Genomic DNA, 18860 nt, shown 5'->3' with positions numbered 1-18860 from the left:
TTTTGCTGGTACATGGCCAGAGTTTTGTCACAGTGTAGCTACATCATTGCAAACCCATTCCCTAGGGCTCAACAGAACCTCAGTGCAGTAGGAGTACCAGACCCGCTTCTTCCTTGAGCACAGGAGGGAGGCCAGTATGAGAGCTGGAACAAAATCACATGCATGACAGTAATGAGAGAAAAAGAAGCAGTGTTGGTGGTGTACACATTAGAAATTTGGCAGAGGCATTCAAATTTATTTCCTGTGTACCCTCTGATGGCCATCCAGCAGCCTCTGTCACCTGTAGCAATTATCTCCTTCCTGTCAATTTTGACCAAGGGATGCACTCCTGTGCCATAAAATACGTTTTTCCAAGTTACTATAGCATCATCCCTGTGTATTGTTCATACAGCAAAGCCAAGATTTGTTTTAAGAATTCAGAGCAGAGAAAGTAGGATATTGGGGAGGGGATAAAAAATTAACACAACCTCAGTGCTCCAGCCATGTCGAAGGGAATCACTCTGTCATCCATCATCATCCTCCTCAGAGAACTGCTTTGCCCCCAACACGGCTGCTCCACTGGCTCCCAGGCAGAGGCAGTTCTTAGGAAACTGAGATGGCAAAAGCAGAGTGTCTGATAGCAGAGGGGCAGATCTGTCATCAGCACAGAAGGCAGTCATTCCTTGTGGCAGTGGCTGAAGAAAAGAAGATGCAATTAACAATTAGCTTTGGTAAAAGAAGACAAAACCCTTAAAACACCATTTCTACTGCAGCAAATCAACTTAGGAATTGCAGACTTAGGAATTAATGGTTCAAAGTCTTGGTTCTTGCTTTCCTAGATACACTAGAAGATGAAAGAGAGAATGAATTTCTCCTGCCACTTCATTCTGGCTAGCTAAGAACTGGGGCTTAGCCATGGAAAAGGGCCAACCTTGCAAGAGTCACAGGAAATGAGAATAGCTTTGCAGCATTTCCAAGCAAATTCAGCACACCTTCAGATTTGTATTTTCGGCACAAAACTCAGGCTTCTCACCCCAGAAAACAAAATTGAGGCTTCTCAGTAGATGGTGCATTATTAATTTCCAGCAGAGAGTAAATTAATGTGATTCAGATTATCTAGAGATGTACAAGGACTGTAATCAACTTACATATGCATAAAAACAGTTTCTGGTGCAAAGTCAGGTATCTTCCTCTCCCTAACATGCCTTGTGTGTGGAGTAATTCAGACTCTCAAAGGACATTAAAGAACCTTGTTCTATTATTTCACAGTCCAAATGTGCAGGAGACCAAATCCAGCACTGCCTACAGGCCTAGCTCAACATCCTGTACAGCACTGCCAGCCAGTCTCTCCTCCCTCCTTCCCAATCACTTTGGTTCTTTGTGCCCTACAACAATTTCCTCTTCTGGTCTTTTTTTTTTTTCCTTTGTCCATAGCACACTACAAGTTATTTGTGGTTGCAATGATTAATTTCACAACTCACACCTAATTTGACCCTAATAATCAGCCCTGCAAAAGGGACAATTCCTTGTTGATCCAGACAACTTATCATCCCCTGAACACAATAAAAAGGCAGAGCTGGTTATCAACAGGGAGATGCCCATTAGTATTTTTCCAGGCGGAATGTCGGGAGGTGCCTTATCAAGTGGGGTGAGAGTTGGCATGTACTCCAGGCATGCAGGGGGAGGCAGATTGCTTTCAGCCTGCAAGGCCACACAATATGGGAAATGGTGGCTTGAAAGAGGAGTGGAAGAATGACAGATGGTTTGTGCCTGTGCGTTTCTTTAGAGGACACCGGGTTCCCGCCATGGGAACAGCGTGGACAGTAAAGGCAGCGACTCGATGTGAGGAGTGACAAAGCAAGTCAGCCACGGATGGCCCGTGGGAGGCCAGAGGAAATGCACCATTAGTCAAAGTTGGAGGAAAAATAAAATGCGATGACAACTGGGCCATTCATGTGCTTCCCCTTCAAGGACTGACCAGACCCTTCACAACTCAAAAGACTCAAGTATCAGCTTCTTTTTCTCTTCAGCCAGGCTAATGTGCACTGGCAGAGTCTGAGAAACTCCCTTGTCACTTACATTAATTCTTATCTTGTTGTTCTTGGCCACACTTCACTGAAGTACAGTGAGGGAGAGTGCTTCAATCAATAATGTAGATCCAAGGGGGCACCCCCCTCTGCTGTTCCTAGGGATCAACTCAATAGCTTAAAGCAAATGTTCATCCAACTTGTGAACTTGGGAAATATTAGGACTTCCAGAATTAGGGCATAAGACAACGAGGTGACCTCACAAGGATGTTTAAGCCCACACATGAACAATCTCATCACTCCAGGGCAGCTTTTTGCACTTTGAGAGTTTGCTACTCAATACAAAAACTGCAAGACTGCAGAGTTCTCTCTCAGTAACCTCAGTGACAAAAAAGGCAGTCTTGCATTTCACAAGCAAATTTCATCATATGTTCCACTTTGCCACTGTCATGGGGAACCCTGAGGCACTGTTGTCACAGCTTGTGAATCTGATGCATTTTGTTATTAATGACCTTCCAAAGGTCCAGCTGTAAACATTCACAAATGGTTGGTCTCTTATTCTTCAAGGGGGACAATGCCACAGCTATGGACAGGACTTATTTAGAATTGCCTCCTCTGGAGCTATAGCATTTCCAGATTAGGAAGTACAAGGGCGTTAAAGGAAGATGCAAGCAGAAAATCCTGAAATGCTCTCTTATAAATACATTGGACTTTTACCCCATCAAAAGGAAATTCACTTACTAACACTTAAATAGGGCTAAAAGTAGCTAAGTAAAATAGAATGAATATCTTGCAAAAAGGTGGAAAAATTCAAGGATTACAATTAAATCTTTAATTAAGAAAGAGAACCAAAGTCCTGACCTGAAGCTCTTAGAAACTCTGGATATATGCAGAATGAACAAGGATAGAAATACAAACAGAGTCTAATGTGTCAAGAGAATTCTCCTTATTTTCCTGTATTTGAAATATGTCTAAGAAATAAACTCAATGAAAACTAAAGAGGCAAAGATCAAAAGCTGCTGCCATGATTTAATTAGATTTTAGCCTGGTGTAAATTAAATGAACTAAAAAAATATCCTTTGACAATCTAAGAGCCATTTCTTAAGTCTCCAAAGCAGCTTGTATTCTTTAAATTACTTCCTGTCATATGGTTAATAATTTCTTCTTTCTAAATTACAGGAATCATTCACCTGAAATAGCCAAACGAAACAGTGCTATTAGTGTGAACACCCTGCTGCCCAAACTGCTGTACCTTACAACATCTTCCCAATTATCCAGGAGTCTCTTGCCAGCAGAACATTAGTTGACTCCATTTCTCTAAGGAAAATGCCTGAGTTTCCTGATGTTTCCAGCTGTGTTTGTACAACTTGCCTTCACGTGAAGTTGAAAATTAATGCACTTCCTCTTGATCCTTTGAGAGAAAAAAAGGAAGATTATCAAGATAAAATAAAAATGCCAAAGCTCAATCCTTTGTCCCCATTGAACAAAGGTGTTTAAATAAAGATTGCTGAGCTCAACCTTCTGCATAAAGCTGAAAAGTTGTTTTCTAACCTGTTGCTCTGACACAGTGTGAACACATTAGTAAGAGACAAAAATAAAATGAGATTTCGATTTGTTGGGAGTACGCCATGGAAAAATGCATGTGGTCCTTTCCTCACAGGGAGCCAACAAAGAAAGGAACATCTTTTATCTCCTCAATTTTTGTTTAAAGACTAAACAAAGCCTGTCTTTTTTCACTGTTTTCTTTCCCTTGGTATTTTATTTTACTGGAGTTACATAATATTCTAAAAGACAAGGACTGAAAAGGTATCTATAGCTTAGATTTGTTTGAGTTATGTTACCACCTAGCTAATTCCTTGCCGAGTCTTGGAAAAAAGAAGTCTTCTTGTGAAAGATTAAGAAGAGGTATCTTGCTCTTTGGTTTTATGCTGAAACAAGGAATAACAAGCTTGATTCCCATATTGCTTTAAAGTAAAGAAGGACAGAAAAAACCCAAGAGTCTTTCTGGTCTTTGTATGATCTGAAAGGGAGGAGGTGCAGTAAGGGCTCATTCATGGCGTACAAAGGCATTCCTTAAATAAATGTATTAGGATATTGAACATACTCTATTACAAACTGCTGAGACTTTTATCTGGAAAAAATTCCTCCCACCCCCTCCTTGGAGATGCTGGTTCTGACAGGCTGCAACTCCCAATATCTCTACCCACTTAACAACGCACAGCACCTTGTTCAAACAAGACTGGTCTTCATTTCACACCACCCCCCAGGGAATATCCACTTTCTCTTCATGCTGTATCTTTCTGACTGATGCAATCAGATTCTGGAAACCTGCCTTATTAGTTTATATTCCAGCTTCTTAGAGAATGATGTTAATTTTCCATTGTAGGACCAGAGGATTTTAGATGTGCTAGATCTTGTCTACAAGAAACAACAAAAAAAGTGGCACACACAGTACCATGCTCAGAAATGACTACAGTGAACAGCACTCCTTGCACAGAAAGTCTAGGGGTTCTAAAAAAAGACACTCTCCTCAGTCCAACAGTGCCTGAAGCGAGGTACTTTACAATTCCATTATGAATAAATAAATGTGCATTTTTTTACTTATTCACTTGAGATATTCTGCTTAACTTCTGCACCAGTTCACCATCATAATTGTTTTCTTCCTAGATCTGTGGTTTACTACTAAGCCTTTACACTGTGATGGCTAAAGAGTTCCATTATATCCATTAAAGATTAGATAATTTTCTTTTGTTTCCCACAGCAAATAGGATCCCATTCATGTCCAAAACAGAATGTCAGTAGTTAGAATGATGTTTTCTTAAGGTGCATGTAAGATTAAAGACTGAAATCAGATGCAGTGTTGCCAAAGCCTTTGTAATATGCATGTTTTTCATGGCAAGATGATTGACAAGAATTGCAGTAAGGTGCTGAAGGGGATATTTCACCTGGCCCATCAAAATTCAGTGTAGAGGATTAGAACTAAGAAGAGCTGACAATATTGACTTTGAGTACCACAACGGAAACATAATTAGCTCTTTGACATGTAGTGGACAGAAATATTCCATTTTAAAAAAATCAGTTAGAGTAATTACAGCGTATCTGTTGCATGCTGCCCTGGGAAAAAGAGAAAAAAAAAAAAAGAAAAAGAGAAAAAAGGTCTGCTCTGCTGTTTCCTCTTTTCCCAGTAAAATCCAAGTTTGGCACTAGAATAAATGCATAGAAACCCAGCCTTTTTGCTGGAAGAACATCAGGAAACCTTTGTGCATAAAAGTAAAAAAACTCTTAAAAGAGGCACACAGATCTGAAAGAATGAAAAAGTCAATGAATTTTATACAAGTTTACGTATTGCAAAACAAACTGTCTGCACTATGCTTATTAAAGGCATATTTCATTGCCTAATCATAGATGTCTATTGTACCTTTTATGTTTTGAATCATAATTGCAGCCTGCTCCCCAACTGTAATAATGAAAGACATTTTGGCATATGCTTATTGATTCCCCTTTAACAAAGCACTTAAGACACATACTTGCATCCCACTGAAATTAATGGCCAACCTTGAGTACATTGATGCCGCTGGCATTTAGACAAATGGCAATTTATATGGGCACAGGATTGCCTACTTATTTGGACAGACATGACCCTCTGAAGAGAACTCTTCAAACTCAAAAGTCTTTGAAGTAATCAACTGCTTTGGTGAGAAACACATTGCACTATGGCATCATGGTTTTTATGGTTTTATCACAATAACCATGTTAGCAAAAAATGTGTATCTGTTGTACTGAAGTATCTTTTCCAGCTCCTGGTCTGGAATTATCTAAACTGTAAAAGCAATTTTCAGTAGACCAAAAAAATACAGAGCATGTAGAAATGGGAAAAGACAATACTTAATTGTACACAAGACCTTAACATTGAGAACAAGCTATCATTAGGTATAATATAAACAATGCAGCAAATTCTATTCCTAATTTCTTTTGTCTGTATGCTTGTCTGTTATTCTTTTCACTTTGGGATTAAATGGTATATGAAAATAAGAAGCCAAAAAAAAAAAAAATCAAGAATTTTGCTAACCTTTTTCTCTTTTTTAGCGACTCTTACTGGTTATTGTAATTAGTTAGAACTTGTAATAAATTATTCCAGGAAATTAAAACAGATTAAAAATGCATAAATAAAAATGCTTTTACATACAGTAAATATTCATTCTTAGCATCAAATCCAGGGCATTTACTGAGGCAATACTAAACTAGCCTGTTTCAGAAGCTCAACAGCACCTAACTTAATGGGAACTTCTCATCAAAATCAGTAGACTTAAAGATATAAAAGAAAATTAAGATGAGTTGAACAATGTACTCCCTTTCTTTTCTGACAGAGAAGTTTTTCAGAGTACTAAATATATTTTGCTAGTCATTTTTGTAATAATATTCTAATAATACCTAGCAGTACCCATAGCTTTGTTGCAATGCATTTTTTCCACTCTGTGTTCTAGATTAAACCCCAAAGTGAACAGCTTGTACAGAATACTTTAGCCCTGTATAATACTCTGACTGCACTCAGGAGTTTACTCCTGACAAAACTTCACGAAGAATGTCAGCATGCAGGGACAGTGAAAATACTTGTTAAACCTCGTTAGCTGGAATAAACAAGACAGTATTTGAAACCATACTTACCGAGTCTACAGGTTCTCTTAATTTAAATTTAAAATAGGAGGCCATCCAGCCTGGAAAAATCTCGGTGGTTATTCAATTTACACACAGATCAAGAGAGGTATCAACATTTCCTTATAAAAGGTCTGAGTCTTGTCTTCTTCTTTTCCTTAACAAATACTTCAACCAAGAGAGACAGCATTAAGATCAAAAAATAAGTCTATTGGAAGGAGAAATCATATGTACAAAACTAAGCAAGTACAATCACACATTTACTAGAAAAAATATTTTTTATTCATTAATTAATTCACAACACAATAAATATTGGGATCACACATATGAGGGACCCAGCAAAGCTCAGACTTGTTTGCACCACAGTGTGGTTTGACAAACAAATCCTCATCAGCTGGCATCCTGAGAAGCCCGACTATATTTTCTTTTACATTTTCACATGCAATCAGTGAGTTGCAATGTACATAAGTTGTTTCAATTTACATTAGTCAGGCTTTTCAAAACAATTCTTAAGCACCATCCCTGGTGAATCCTTCAGGAAAAAAAGCACAATCACAGTATTTGTCATTATTCTGTCTCGCTGTTGATTCTGACATTAGGGTTATGCAGGTGTGATTGTATGTTTAGTTTTACTTCAGGAGGCAACAGCATTTCCCACTAAATGAGGAACAGAACCAGGCTGTTGTTGAAGAGAAAGGAACAATTTCATGCAGTCCACTCAGCAATTCTAAAACCAAGACAGTTCTGCTTCTTCTGAAAACGATGACATGCTTTAGTTTCACACTCTATATACACTAAGGACACATTTCCTTGAGATCTCCCTATTTCCTGTCCCAAATAATTAACTTGAACTTTATCATAAATGAAATTAACTCACCTTTCCATGGATTTGTAGGGACAGACAACTCTGTCTGCTGGATGCATTGGTAGGGCAGAGAAGAGAAGCAGATTTTACATGGTTAAACACCAATGCTTTCATTTGTGGGAAACACAAGGAACTATAATAGGTAATCACTAGAAAGAAAATCTTGCATGCATATGCATTAGAGTTTTGTCAGAGGTTAACTGTTGCTCAAAGCAAAATCTCTATAAAGTTGTATCTCCATGCTTTGAAATATTAAGTAAAACATTTTAGGAAATCCTGATTTACTATGAACTCTCCTTTTTCTTAACAGCTGAGGAAAATCCAGTTTTTGGCTGCATCAGACTCGTAAGATATTTATTAAAGGAAACAGAAAACTTCTGAATGTGCAGGTATGGACCTATTTAGTTTTCATCATTTCTCCTAAAGGCAGCTGCAAAATTCAGGCATTGTTTCAACTACACTTCCACTCAAAATATTTCTTGTCAACTACAAACTTATGGATGACTTCACAGATGAAAAATGGCATCAGCAGATCTGATAGGGAATGCCACTTGGAGTCAAACTGTATCACTTCTTCCTATTTTATGGACCAGAAACATGGACCAAAAATATCAGGAAAGTTTGTAGAGAAAATATTTAGGATTTCTTTTGTTGTTAAGTTAAAACAAATATTTGAAAATTTAATATTCTCATATCAATGAGAGCCTAAAAAAATGCTGTTACATCATATTTTATACAGAAGTTTTGATCCCTTTTTGTCTAATAGTTTCTCAGATGGCTACAGTTTTCACAGTAAAAATGATTTCACACTTGATATAAACCAACCATTTGTCTGTTTTGCTGCAACAGTGAAATACCAATCAAATTAAAAGAGCATATATGATCATCAGACTATTCTTCAAAACTGGGCAACAAGTTTGGAATGAAAATAGCAAATTCCACACATAAAACACTGATATCAATTAACTGCAAAAAGGATGTATTTTGTTTCACCTCCAGCTGGTCTCTTCCAGTGTGCACTATTCTGCTGTAAAGGGTGCAAGAAACTGTGACTGTGCACATCAAAACATTGTAACTGCGACTGGGTTTGAAATTCAGTGCAGTTTCTTTTTTTGTTTGCCTGTGTCAGGCTACCTCCTCACCAGGGTTCTGCACAATAAGATTCACTAGGATTTTTTCTTTCCTGCCACAGATGAGCCAGCACCTCCCCCTTCTGGAGAGCTTGAAAATCAGCAGGAATTTGTAACAGGGCAATGCTCTCTTACTCGGGCCAGTATGCCAAAAAAAAAGCCAACAACAAAAAAACCCCCAAAACTGCAGATAATTACTTTATATCTTTGCTCTGAGCAAGACCTTTTCTTTTCTGGATCACTGCTTAATGTAGTTCCCTTCAGTAACATGTTTTATTAAAGCCAGACCTAAGTCAATTCAGATACAGTCTCCAGCTCATCAGCACGAAAGTCTTAAAACCAAACCAAGAAAATAGTCCAGTGTCAGTCATATTTCTGCATTCTATAAAACTGCATAAGGTGGATTATTAGTGGGTTTTACTCTACTTGTCAGCTTAATACACACTGTTCAAGTAGTAATTTGTGAGATGTGTCAATTTAGTTTGGACTGAGCTGAATTAAAAATTTCAGGAGTAGGCAGAGAAGCCACCATAAAACCCAACCCTTCCTTTAGCACCTCTGAGATCATTCATTCTCAGTCCTCACCACAACACTGTGACCAGGCTGCTACTGATTAATCCATTGTGATTCTTCCAGCAGCAGGACAGCTTCAGGTGATTTTCTATTAAATTCCTTTACACAGTACATTTTTAAGGGAAAAAAACCCAAAGATGACTGCTTACCCACTGTTACCTGCTCCAGGAACTTGTTTCCACTAGTGAATGCAGAGTCTCAGTGTTCAATACTAGGATTGTGCATGAGCCACCCAAGCATGCAGGACAAAGTATGACACCAAACTTCTCAGGGATGCCCTGTGTGATTCCCAGCATCTGAGACTCTGCTGGCAGTCAGTTGTGCCATCAGGGGAACCCAAATGGCAACTGCTTCATTTGTAGATGGCCTCAGATGTCATGGGCTTTACTTATATTTACATATAAAATACTGTGATTATTCTCTAGCTCCCAACAAGACAAGAGCTTTAGGCACTTTGAAAGATAGACATTCGTTGCAGCAGAACTACATTGGTTTTAGAACTGTGATGGTGCAAAGAAAATTTTTTGGCTGTGATAAAAAACTGTCTACAAGGAGAATAAAATAGATTCCTGTACCCTGAACCATTAAAGCTGTTTCAAATCTAAGCACCCCTTTTCTTTACAAATAAGTTTTGTGCTTTTTTTCCTTCTTTCCAGGGATGGTATTTAACCTCAGCAGCCTGTGACTGTTGCATCCAAGCCAGAATGTTTTGTAATGTGCAACTTGGTAACTTCTTCAGCACAGGTAGGGTGAATGCCAACTGTCTTCATCATCTGAGGATACGTAGCACCACATCTACCAAAAAACAAAAAAAAGAAACACCCACAAAGTCAAATGCTCTTCACCTGAAGCAGCCAGAAGGTCCTAAAACATCAAAGTAATTCTGCTCTTGTCCATTTTATCGGGTAGGGAAGTTGCATTTGTTCTTCAAACAATGCTGTCAATTATTTCTCAGGCACTTACACAATATGTAGACGCCCAGCTTCACAACACTGAGGTAGGAAAGAATTGTCTTAAGAGTTGAGACAGAGAGAATTAAGCAATTTACCCCAAGTCACAACTGAGCCTGTGGCAAAAACATATGACAAAACTGCAACCTTCAGCTTTTCTTGTACATACATGTGTGTTTCACTAACTCCAGATGGAAAAAAATGCACACATACACACAGAGGAAGAAAATCTTAATTAGAACTGCTGGAAAGAATCTGCTGAAGGAAGTAATACCAGAATATTCTTCCATGAGCTTAAAGTCTACAGTGCTTACACTGAACATATCAATGTTATAAGCAGAGGGAAAAAAAGTCTCTCATTTGAAAAAACAAAACAAACAAGCAAACAAAACCCACCAAAAGACCCTTGTGCTACAATGTCACCTGCTTAATTCCCTTACTTGTCCAGTAACATCCTTAAAACTGGATGACTTTCTTTTGCACTGCTATTCCCGACAGGTCATGCTGTAAGAGTAGAAGAAATGGCCCTATGTTTAAGAATTGTTTCAAGCTCTCTATGGAATAATGTTATCGCCCACTACAAAATACAGGGAAGAGAGCCATAGATGCATTCTGGTGTCTCCACTTAAATCCAAAATAGCACTGACAAGCAAAAGATCTTTGCTGACCACAGATGTTACTGGAGTGCTAGGAGGGGAGGGAAGATGAAAAATCATCCTTCAGAGGCTGAAGCAAGACCTAATATTTGACAAAGAAGAAGAACAGCTCTTACTGTGGGGGTCCCACATTGAAAGCTCTGCATTTGCGAAATGAAATAGAAACCAATATAAGAATCTGACCTACTGAAAACCTCTAACTGTGGCTAAAGTTTTCATTTCCCTCAAGCAAGGCAGAAAAGCACTCCAGTTTCATGTGCTTCCTTTTCAATGGTTATTTTAGATAAAACTTCAAAACAATGACATCCTAAAAAATGTAGTTCTAGAAACGATACCACTGGCAATTAATGGATTATAAACACATGTTGAAAATGTGTACTGAGGGTACACTGCAATCAGTGATTTCCAAGATATTCCTCACATGATGCTTGCGGTCCTGCCTTCTTAATCTTTTCTGCTTTTCATTTATAATAGTCATTCGCATCTGTAGGACTAAAACTGCAGTAAAATGGTGATCAACTTTAGGAAAATGAACTGACACCACAACTGAGGATGATTTCTTGCATCCTGGACTACTTTCTTCAAAGAGGGAGTTATAAACTGTAATTTTGTAATGTAGATACAAGAATCAACATTTCTGAATATGTGAATCAGCAATAAGAAGGGAAAATGAAAGAACAAATAAGAAATAATTGTAGCACACAAGAAGCACAGCAGGAATTTTCTGTTTAACCAGAGAGGACTGAGAATCACTCCTTACTCCTTCAAATGGAGGACTTCTATATTAATATTTGAGCAAAATCTTAAACAAGATCAGATCACAAACGATAAGTTTGTTATTGCAATTATTAAATTGCTTCAAACAAACGTACCTTCCCTCTCCCATCATCCTACAGAAGTTTCTTTTTTACTATATTATATTTAGCTCATACTCCAGAAATATGAGTTCATGCAAATCCTTGCTGAGCTTTTGAGAAGCCATGGCTGGGCACATTTAAAGATGAGATTAGGAAAGGAAATGCTTGGCAGGTGTAAAGAAAGGTTTTTACAAAAAGCACAAATATCCTTTTAAAGAAGTAACTTGCCAAACTGTATGATGATTTCGCATCCTGTGCACAGAATGCAAAAGAAGCTACACTGAAAAAACGAACATTAGTACATTAATGCACAATTCCGTTTTTTGCTTTAACTATATCAAATATATTTTTCTTCAGTTGTTCCCTAACTATATCCAGTATTACAGTAACTAAATCCAGTACATCTTAATGAAGAACTGAAGTATTTTTACTGAAAATATGTGCAATACTCCATAAAAGTAACAAAAAGCATGCATTCTTTATAGTGTTGCCAAAACTAGGCAGCTATCTTTTATAATCTTACAATAACTTAAGAAGCAGGCTTTAGAAGCTAGAGACATTCTTTTGTACTTACTTGATTCCAAGAGCAAATCCTTGAATAACTTCGCCTGCATTTGGTCCAATGAAATGAAGGCCAAGTATTCGTTGCTCTCTCTCTCGTAAGCACACCATCTGAAAACAATACATCACAGAGAGATCTTTTCTTAGAACACTTAAAGATAAGGCATGAAGATGAATTAAATGAAACTGGAGTGCCCCAAGATCCTAGTTCAGCTGTTTATTTCCAGTGTGCCAAAAACTTATGCACTTGCTTAAGTCTTACTGACTTCAATAGGTCTCACTCTTATTGTCCTACTGACTTCAATAGGTCTCACTCTTATTGTCCTTAAGCACTTTCTTGAATTGAAACTTTAATAATGTATTTCTTTCAGACTTGAAGGAGCCACTGACAACAATAATTTCTGGTATTGAATACTTTGGTGTTTGCCTTTTGTATGAAAAAGTACTTTCTGTAGTCTAATGACCAGACCAGTGCTCTTGTCCACTGAGTGGCCACCTCAGCACTTCTCCATGCCTGTGCAATTATTCTCAGCAGCTGTATTCTCCCAGATGACCACTACCACTATCAGCTGTATTCTCCCAGATGACCACTACCAATTACAGGATATTTTGTGCCTCAGTCAGTAAAAACTTAGAGCAAAATGTTTGGTGAGATACATTTACTACATGGGCCACGTAACCTAAAAAGGAGTTGAGCCTTGGAAGCAGCCAAAGATGAAGGTATATAATAAGTATCTGGGAGAGCCTGAGTCATTGCACGCTTAACTTTTATTAGAGAACTTAATGAAAACTTTTTAGTTCCTGTAAGGACACCATCTTTATAATTATGAAAAGAAAGTCAGTCTCTCCCTGAGTCCTCCCATCAAGCATTAAATTATCACTAATCTACTAAATTCTGCTATTCAGTAAAAGCTTAAATTCTTTCATCAGGAATGCCATGAACAGCAGCAATCCTGATGTGAGACTTTAAATATTGAGGAGTTTTAAAGGAACAACTCTCGTGCAACAGAGTTTGAAACACTCAAGTAAAATGTTTGATTATATGCTTGAGAGTTTAGTAAGGACAAAATTAAATATCATCCAACAACTATTATGCTATTACTACTTCACCCTTAAATATTTACTCTAATTGACATGATTCAAAGGGAATACATAAAATGAAATATCATCACCTTAGTTACACTGATACTTTGGACACTTAAGGCAAGCATTTACAGAATTCAGATGTGACAAAATACAGTCAGAAAAACTGATTGCAATTATTGTCAATGGACATTCCTTACATAACAATAACAATATTTCAAGATGTCTGTCACCAAGAAAATATCCATCTTGAGATTATTTTTGCTAAACAGTCCTCTTTAAAGCTGGCTGTACCATATCCCCTGTTTTAAGTTAAATGCAAGTTAAAAGCTCACAAAACTCACTTTTATATAGCATTGAGTTGCATCTCTTTCAGCCACTGTAAACTCTAAAGGTTTGTAATATGCATGGTATACCTGGTAGGAAAAACAATAACATTTTGTGTTAGAGAGTACTATTATGTCAAAACCTGCTATTTATTATTATAATAACTACTATTACTGCACATTTATACCATTGTATAAAAAATGATTTATTTATATCCTATTCATTATTTTAAAGAAAAATATGAAAACCGTAAGAAGAGCTTAATACAAACGTGTCTCAAAGAATAAAGAGATTAAAAACAAAACTGAGAAAACCCCCACAAATAATGCTACTCAAACTACTGTGCCAAATTAAAGGAAAAAACCTAGCATTTTAAAACTTCTCCCAAAGGTTCAATGCCTTCTTTACTGAAAATAATGAAATCCAAGAATCTTTCCATACCTATAATAATACAACAAAACCCAAACCGTAATTTTTGCATTCTCAGTAGTAAATTCTTATATTTTTCACTACTGATTTTCCCTGGGGCAAGTAAGAGTAACACAATATATCCTTTCAAGGGTGAGTTGTTGAAAGCAACGTAACCATTATTTAATGATGCTGCACAATATAACTTGCTAAAATGGCAGCTACTTTGAAGCTGTCCCACCCTATCAATAATTTTAAGCCCAACAGGTAACAGTTCCCATTGTGACCTGCTGCAACACTACTGAAGTTCTGAGCACTTCTGGAGACACCAACTCCCTAACCGTAAACACAGCATTTTGGGGACCAAAAGTTTTACCTGATACAGCAGTGAAAATTCTGCCTTTCCACAAGGCAACTCTGTGACCAACTAGAAAATGTAAAATGTTTTCATACCTCGATGTTATCTGATCCATAACATTGCACAGCTGCTTCTTCCGACAGCCCAACACAACCATATTCCAAGGGAGTGAAGACTGTGGTAGGCACCTGCTTGGGAGGAAGCAGAAGGTGTTACTGTTGAACCATGTGAAGCAGCTGCCTGGCAGACATGGGGACACTTGTGCATGGCTGAGAGGTGCAGCTCAGGCACACACGTCCATTTTGGCTACTGTCAAAACTGGATTCCAGGTGACAAAATGCAATTCCTTAAAAATTCTTAAAAAGAAAAAAAGCCAAAGCTTCTCCTTACTGAAAAAAGACATAACTCACATTGTCATAGTCCATCAGTTCGGAAGACTGGCCGAAAAGACGCTGAGCCAGCAGTTTCCCTGCAGCTATTGCTGTGGGTGTTAATTCAGGACGGCCCTAAGAAGAGAGCAGAAAGCTTTAACTAAGAGAGAAGTGGCATCCAAAGATTTCTCCTGAGACAATGGTCAGAGGAAGGCCAAATCTTTGGAATTCCAGCCTGGTTGCCAGGGCTCCAAACAGAAAAAGCAATAATAATTTCTATCCAAACATGCTTTTAAGTCTGAGTTTACTATCTGTCTTAATGGCAGGTAGAAATGTCCCAAATGTGTCAAATCTTTATATCTTATCATGTCCCCTTTGAAAAGCAGCACATACTCACATGCTAACCATTTACTTCCCCCTTTCTCTCCAAAGTAAGCCACGAAGAATTTTTTCAGTGTATTTTTGAAGCAGGAAGATCCCAGTTTAAAACAACAGCGTTTCTTTACTATTAAGACCTTTTTAAAAACATTTGTCTGACTCATTTTTACAGAACACAGGCACAAAACCTGGCTATTTTACACTGATACTGACTTCCTATGCTGGTCCTGGACTGGAGAAGTGGAATGCTCTTTTGCTAGCACTGTGACCTGTAGGGTGAGCTGCTCCTGGTCTCAGGCTCTGCTATTACAGAGGGGCTTGAAAGGAATTGCTATTGGCAAATGTGAACTTCCTGCAAATGAGAAATGGAATGATAGCAGGGTATGACCAGGATATGCTCCAGTTCAAGCCCTGAGTCCTGGCTACTTTTTATATCCAAATAAAAATATGTGCCAGAGCCCAAATTCTGAGTGCTGGCATAGTACCACTGGAACATCAGAACTGCAGACCTGGTTTTAAAGAACTTGAAAGTTTTTGGAAATAGAGGTAAGGCATTTGCAAGGGAATATTTTCAAGTCCAAGGAAGAACAGTCCCTACAAGTTAATAAGACTGAACAAAATTCATAAACCTAATAAAAAACCCCATTGGTTAGGAGTTCATCCAAGACATATAATCAAAATGCTTGTCCGACATGAGAAAAGAGGTCACAAATCCAGAAGGAATGATGTGAAAGAAAATAAGAAAACCATAACTAAGAAACACCTTTGTGGGACAACATGGAATGCTTTATAAAATGTGTGAAGTTTTGATTCATACAGGTCCTGTTTAGACACAACACTTTTCCCACTCCTGCAATGCCCCACTTGAAAGGAGTCATTCAATAAGCTCTCAAAACCAGTTCTCAGTAGAAAATAAAATAAGGATTCCCCACCACACACATTCAAAGTTTTTCACATTTTTTTCATTATCCTAAAGTTTTTTAGCATTTACTGGAATCCATTCTTCTTTACCAGCTTATATTTTTTGTATGTTGCTAGAAAAACTCTGTACATGGTATTAGCTACCATTTTGTTCAGTACACACACCATGTAATTTATTTACATATTAATAGGCATCTAGGCTTTTATCTGTACTAATAACCACTTAAAAGTTCCATTGAAAAAAACCAATCTGAAACATATGTCTCACCTGGTAACAGAAATCACAATTCTGATTGTTAATGAAGACTAATCTATTTTTCCTCCACACCTCAAGACAAATCACAAAACTGCAAGTCTATTCCTTTTTCTCCTCTAACATTCATAAAGTCACGATTTTTCAAATCCAGCATTTTGACTCTCAAGTCTGTGAATGTAATTAACCAGATGAAATTTGTTTTTTCTTACACACATTTGCCTGAAACATGCCTGCCAATCATTTCTGTAAGCAGGAAATATATGTTGTTTTGGCATTCCAGAAATGAATAGAAGATTGGAACGAGAGATAAAATTGTGAAAGCACTGCCATGCATTCCATAAAACCCAACTAATTACTAAAACATCCATGCAGATAAAGCCCAATTCCTCATAAACAATGACTTAAAGACCTTCCTTGGTAAATATTTGAAATAAACATTCACTTTGCAGTCATGTGTAGAACTACTCTGCTGATAATTGTGGATATGAATTGTTCATAAGAATCCTCCAATGTATTATACATTTAAACGAGATGGTCCTAAGAGAGTTTAAAAAGCTTTGAAGTAATGTGTATTTGTTCTAACACAACTCTTTTTGGTCTCATTTCTATTCAAAGCTACATACTGTACATTCCACTTTCTCTACACATCTTTGTTATAACACCCTTTGAAATATGACAGATGTAGAGCGGCCTCACCATGTGATAAACCTCCTTCTGAGAAAATGTCTTTATAGTGTGTGCCATGCTTTTCAACAAGAACGCTACTAGAGGAAGTATTTTAACATGGAGAGTTTATATCAGCACTGAAAAAAAAATTTCAAACTAAAATTCCAGCTTGATCTTCCTCATTCTGATTAGAGAAGATGAAAATGCTGAAATGAAATTTCACCTGTCAGTTGAAAATAATATTTTGCCAAGACTCAAGAGACTTTTTTTGAGGGTACGCAAACTGATTGATGTCTGGAAGATATTTTTCCCCTTTTCTCCAAATGAACAGCTTGGATAACATCAGGATTCCATTTGTCATACAAGGGTGCAACAAGACACCCATACACACATAGTTTCCCATTGCACCAGCTGGGTATGACTCCCAAATGAAAACAATCCTTCTGAGCAATCAGGAAACTCACCTGTCCCCTCCTCTCACTCCCCTTCCAGCCAGGGCACTGAATTCAAACCAAAAAAGCACTTCTTGCTGTTTGGTAGCAATTCAGTATTTATTCAGTGTGGAGCGCTAAAGGAGGGAGCAGGGCTTGGAAACCACTTGCAAAATTGGAGAAAAAGCACTTTACAGTAACAAAGAACCTCTGACAGGAACAGAGCAAAGCAAAGAGAAATCCTGAGCAGGAACACTGGATGAAAAAATAATTCTTTTAATGATTCTTAGGGATCATTGATGCTCACTCACAGGAAACAAGATTCTCCTTCCTGTCCTCTTTTGGTAGGTCACACCCAGAAGGTACCACAACCAAGCTCTGCAGCTTGGTGGTTCTTAGCAGGATGCACTTGATTTTCGTGTGTGTGTTAATCTGAAACACACAACAACTCAGAAATTTCTTTCAGTGCTGGTTGCCATGCCAATGAAATTTATTATCGAAATAATTCTGCTTAAAAAAACCAACCAACCAACCAAATTTAAATATTCAAATAAAATAAATTTCATTCCTTAGCAAGTGGAATTGCACAGCTCACATTGTACTGGAGTCAGATAAGACAGTGGTAATAATTCTTTTTATCTCTAAACACTTTAATGTATGAGTACTATACAATGACCTCTTTAATTCCCTGCATTGAGCCAATATGCAGATAAAAGCTTAAGGGATTATTTCTGTAGAGCACTTACTCTTTCATTTTTCTCTCCAATTGTACACTGGGCACAGCATAGAACTGTGTTGTTGTTTTTAACACTTATATTTAGAAGTGTCTATTGAACATCTCAAGTTCAAAAATCTGCACTAATAAGGACAAAAGCAGGAAAAGGAAATCCAAGTTTTAACAACAAAATGAAAACGACAAATAAATGAAGACATGATTTTTAGATCCAGAGTAGGAAAGAGGAGAGCATCCTGCCTCCAACTTTATATTTCTTACTTAACTAAATCCTCAAAGGGCAGAAGATAAAAAGCATCCAGAAGGAAATGGCTTGCCCAAAATAACACTGCACATTGGCAGCAAAATAAGCAACAGAATCTAAGCCTTGCCAGCGTTGCCTCTAACAACTGCTTCTTGGATGAAATTAAAAAGAAAATTTTGGAAAGCAGGAGGCCCAGCCAAGGCATATATATCAGGGATAAGCAGGTGTAGGAGGTTGCTGTGAGCAGAAAGTGGACTTCATATCCCAGAGTAAGAAGTAACAGAGGGAACTTGCATGTGAAGTGAGAAGCAAGGAGAAGAACCCTACACAATTCCAAAGCTCTGAGTGACTGGACAGGACAACAGGACAGAGAAGTTGTGTACAGTGAGGGGAAGAAAAAAAAAGGATAAATACCTGATAAGGAATGAGTTTT

At 37.7% G+C, this 18860-nt stretch overlaps 1 protein-coding gene across 2 annotated transcripts in view; it reads right to left on the bottom strand.

Annotated features, from left to right (window-relative positions):
- Nucleotides 1–6918: 6918 nt before the first annotated feature.
- TXNRD2 (thioredoxin reductase 2) overlaps nucleotides 6919–18860 on the bottom strand; it is a 30982-nt gene continuing 19040 nt past the window's right edge. Inside the window, exons 13-18 of one of the 2 annotated variants that reach the window (XM_085075812.1) lie at nucleotides 14838–14933; nucleotides 14523–14615; nucleotides 13679–13750; nucleotides 12265–12362; nucleotides 10191–10219; nucleotides 6919–10022 (exon numbers count right to left, since the gene is read on the bottom strand). In XM_085075812.1, coding sequence (XP_084931938.1) covers nucleotides 9997–10022; nucleotides 10191–10219; nucleotides 12265–12362; nucleotides 13679–13750; nucleotides 14523–14615; nucleotides 14838–14933 — 414 coding nt within the window. In that variant the 3' untranslated portion in view covers nucleotides 6919–9996. The remainder of the gene's footprint in view (nucleotides 10023–10190; nucleotides 10220–12264; nucleotides 12363–13678; nucleotides 13751–14522; nucleotides 14616–14837; nucleotides 14934–18860) is intronic. The other variant, XM_085075811.1, reaches the window with a different exon arrangement.

Source organism: Lichenostomus cassidix, chromosome 15, assembly GCF_008360975.1.
Source record: "Lichenostomus cassidix isolate B80296 chromosome 15, HeHo_3.0, whole genome shotgun sequence".
Lineage (NCBI taxonomy): Eukaryota > Metazoa > Chordata > Aves > Passeriformes > Meliphagidae > Lichenostomus > Lichenostomus cassidix.
This window is presented reverse-complemented; position numbering and strand designations above follow the sequence as displayed.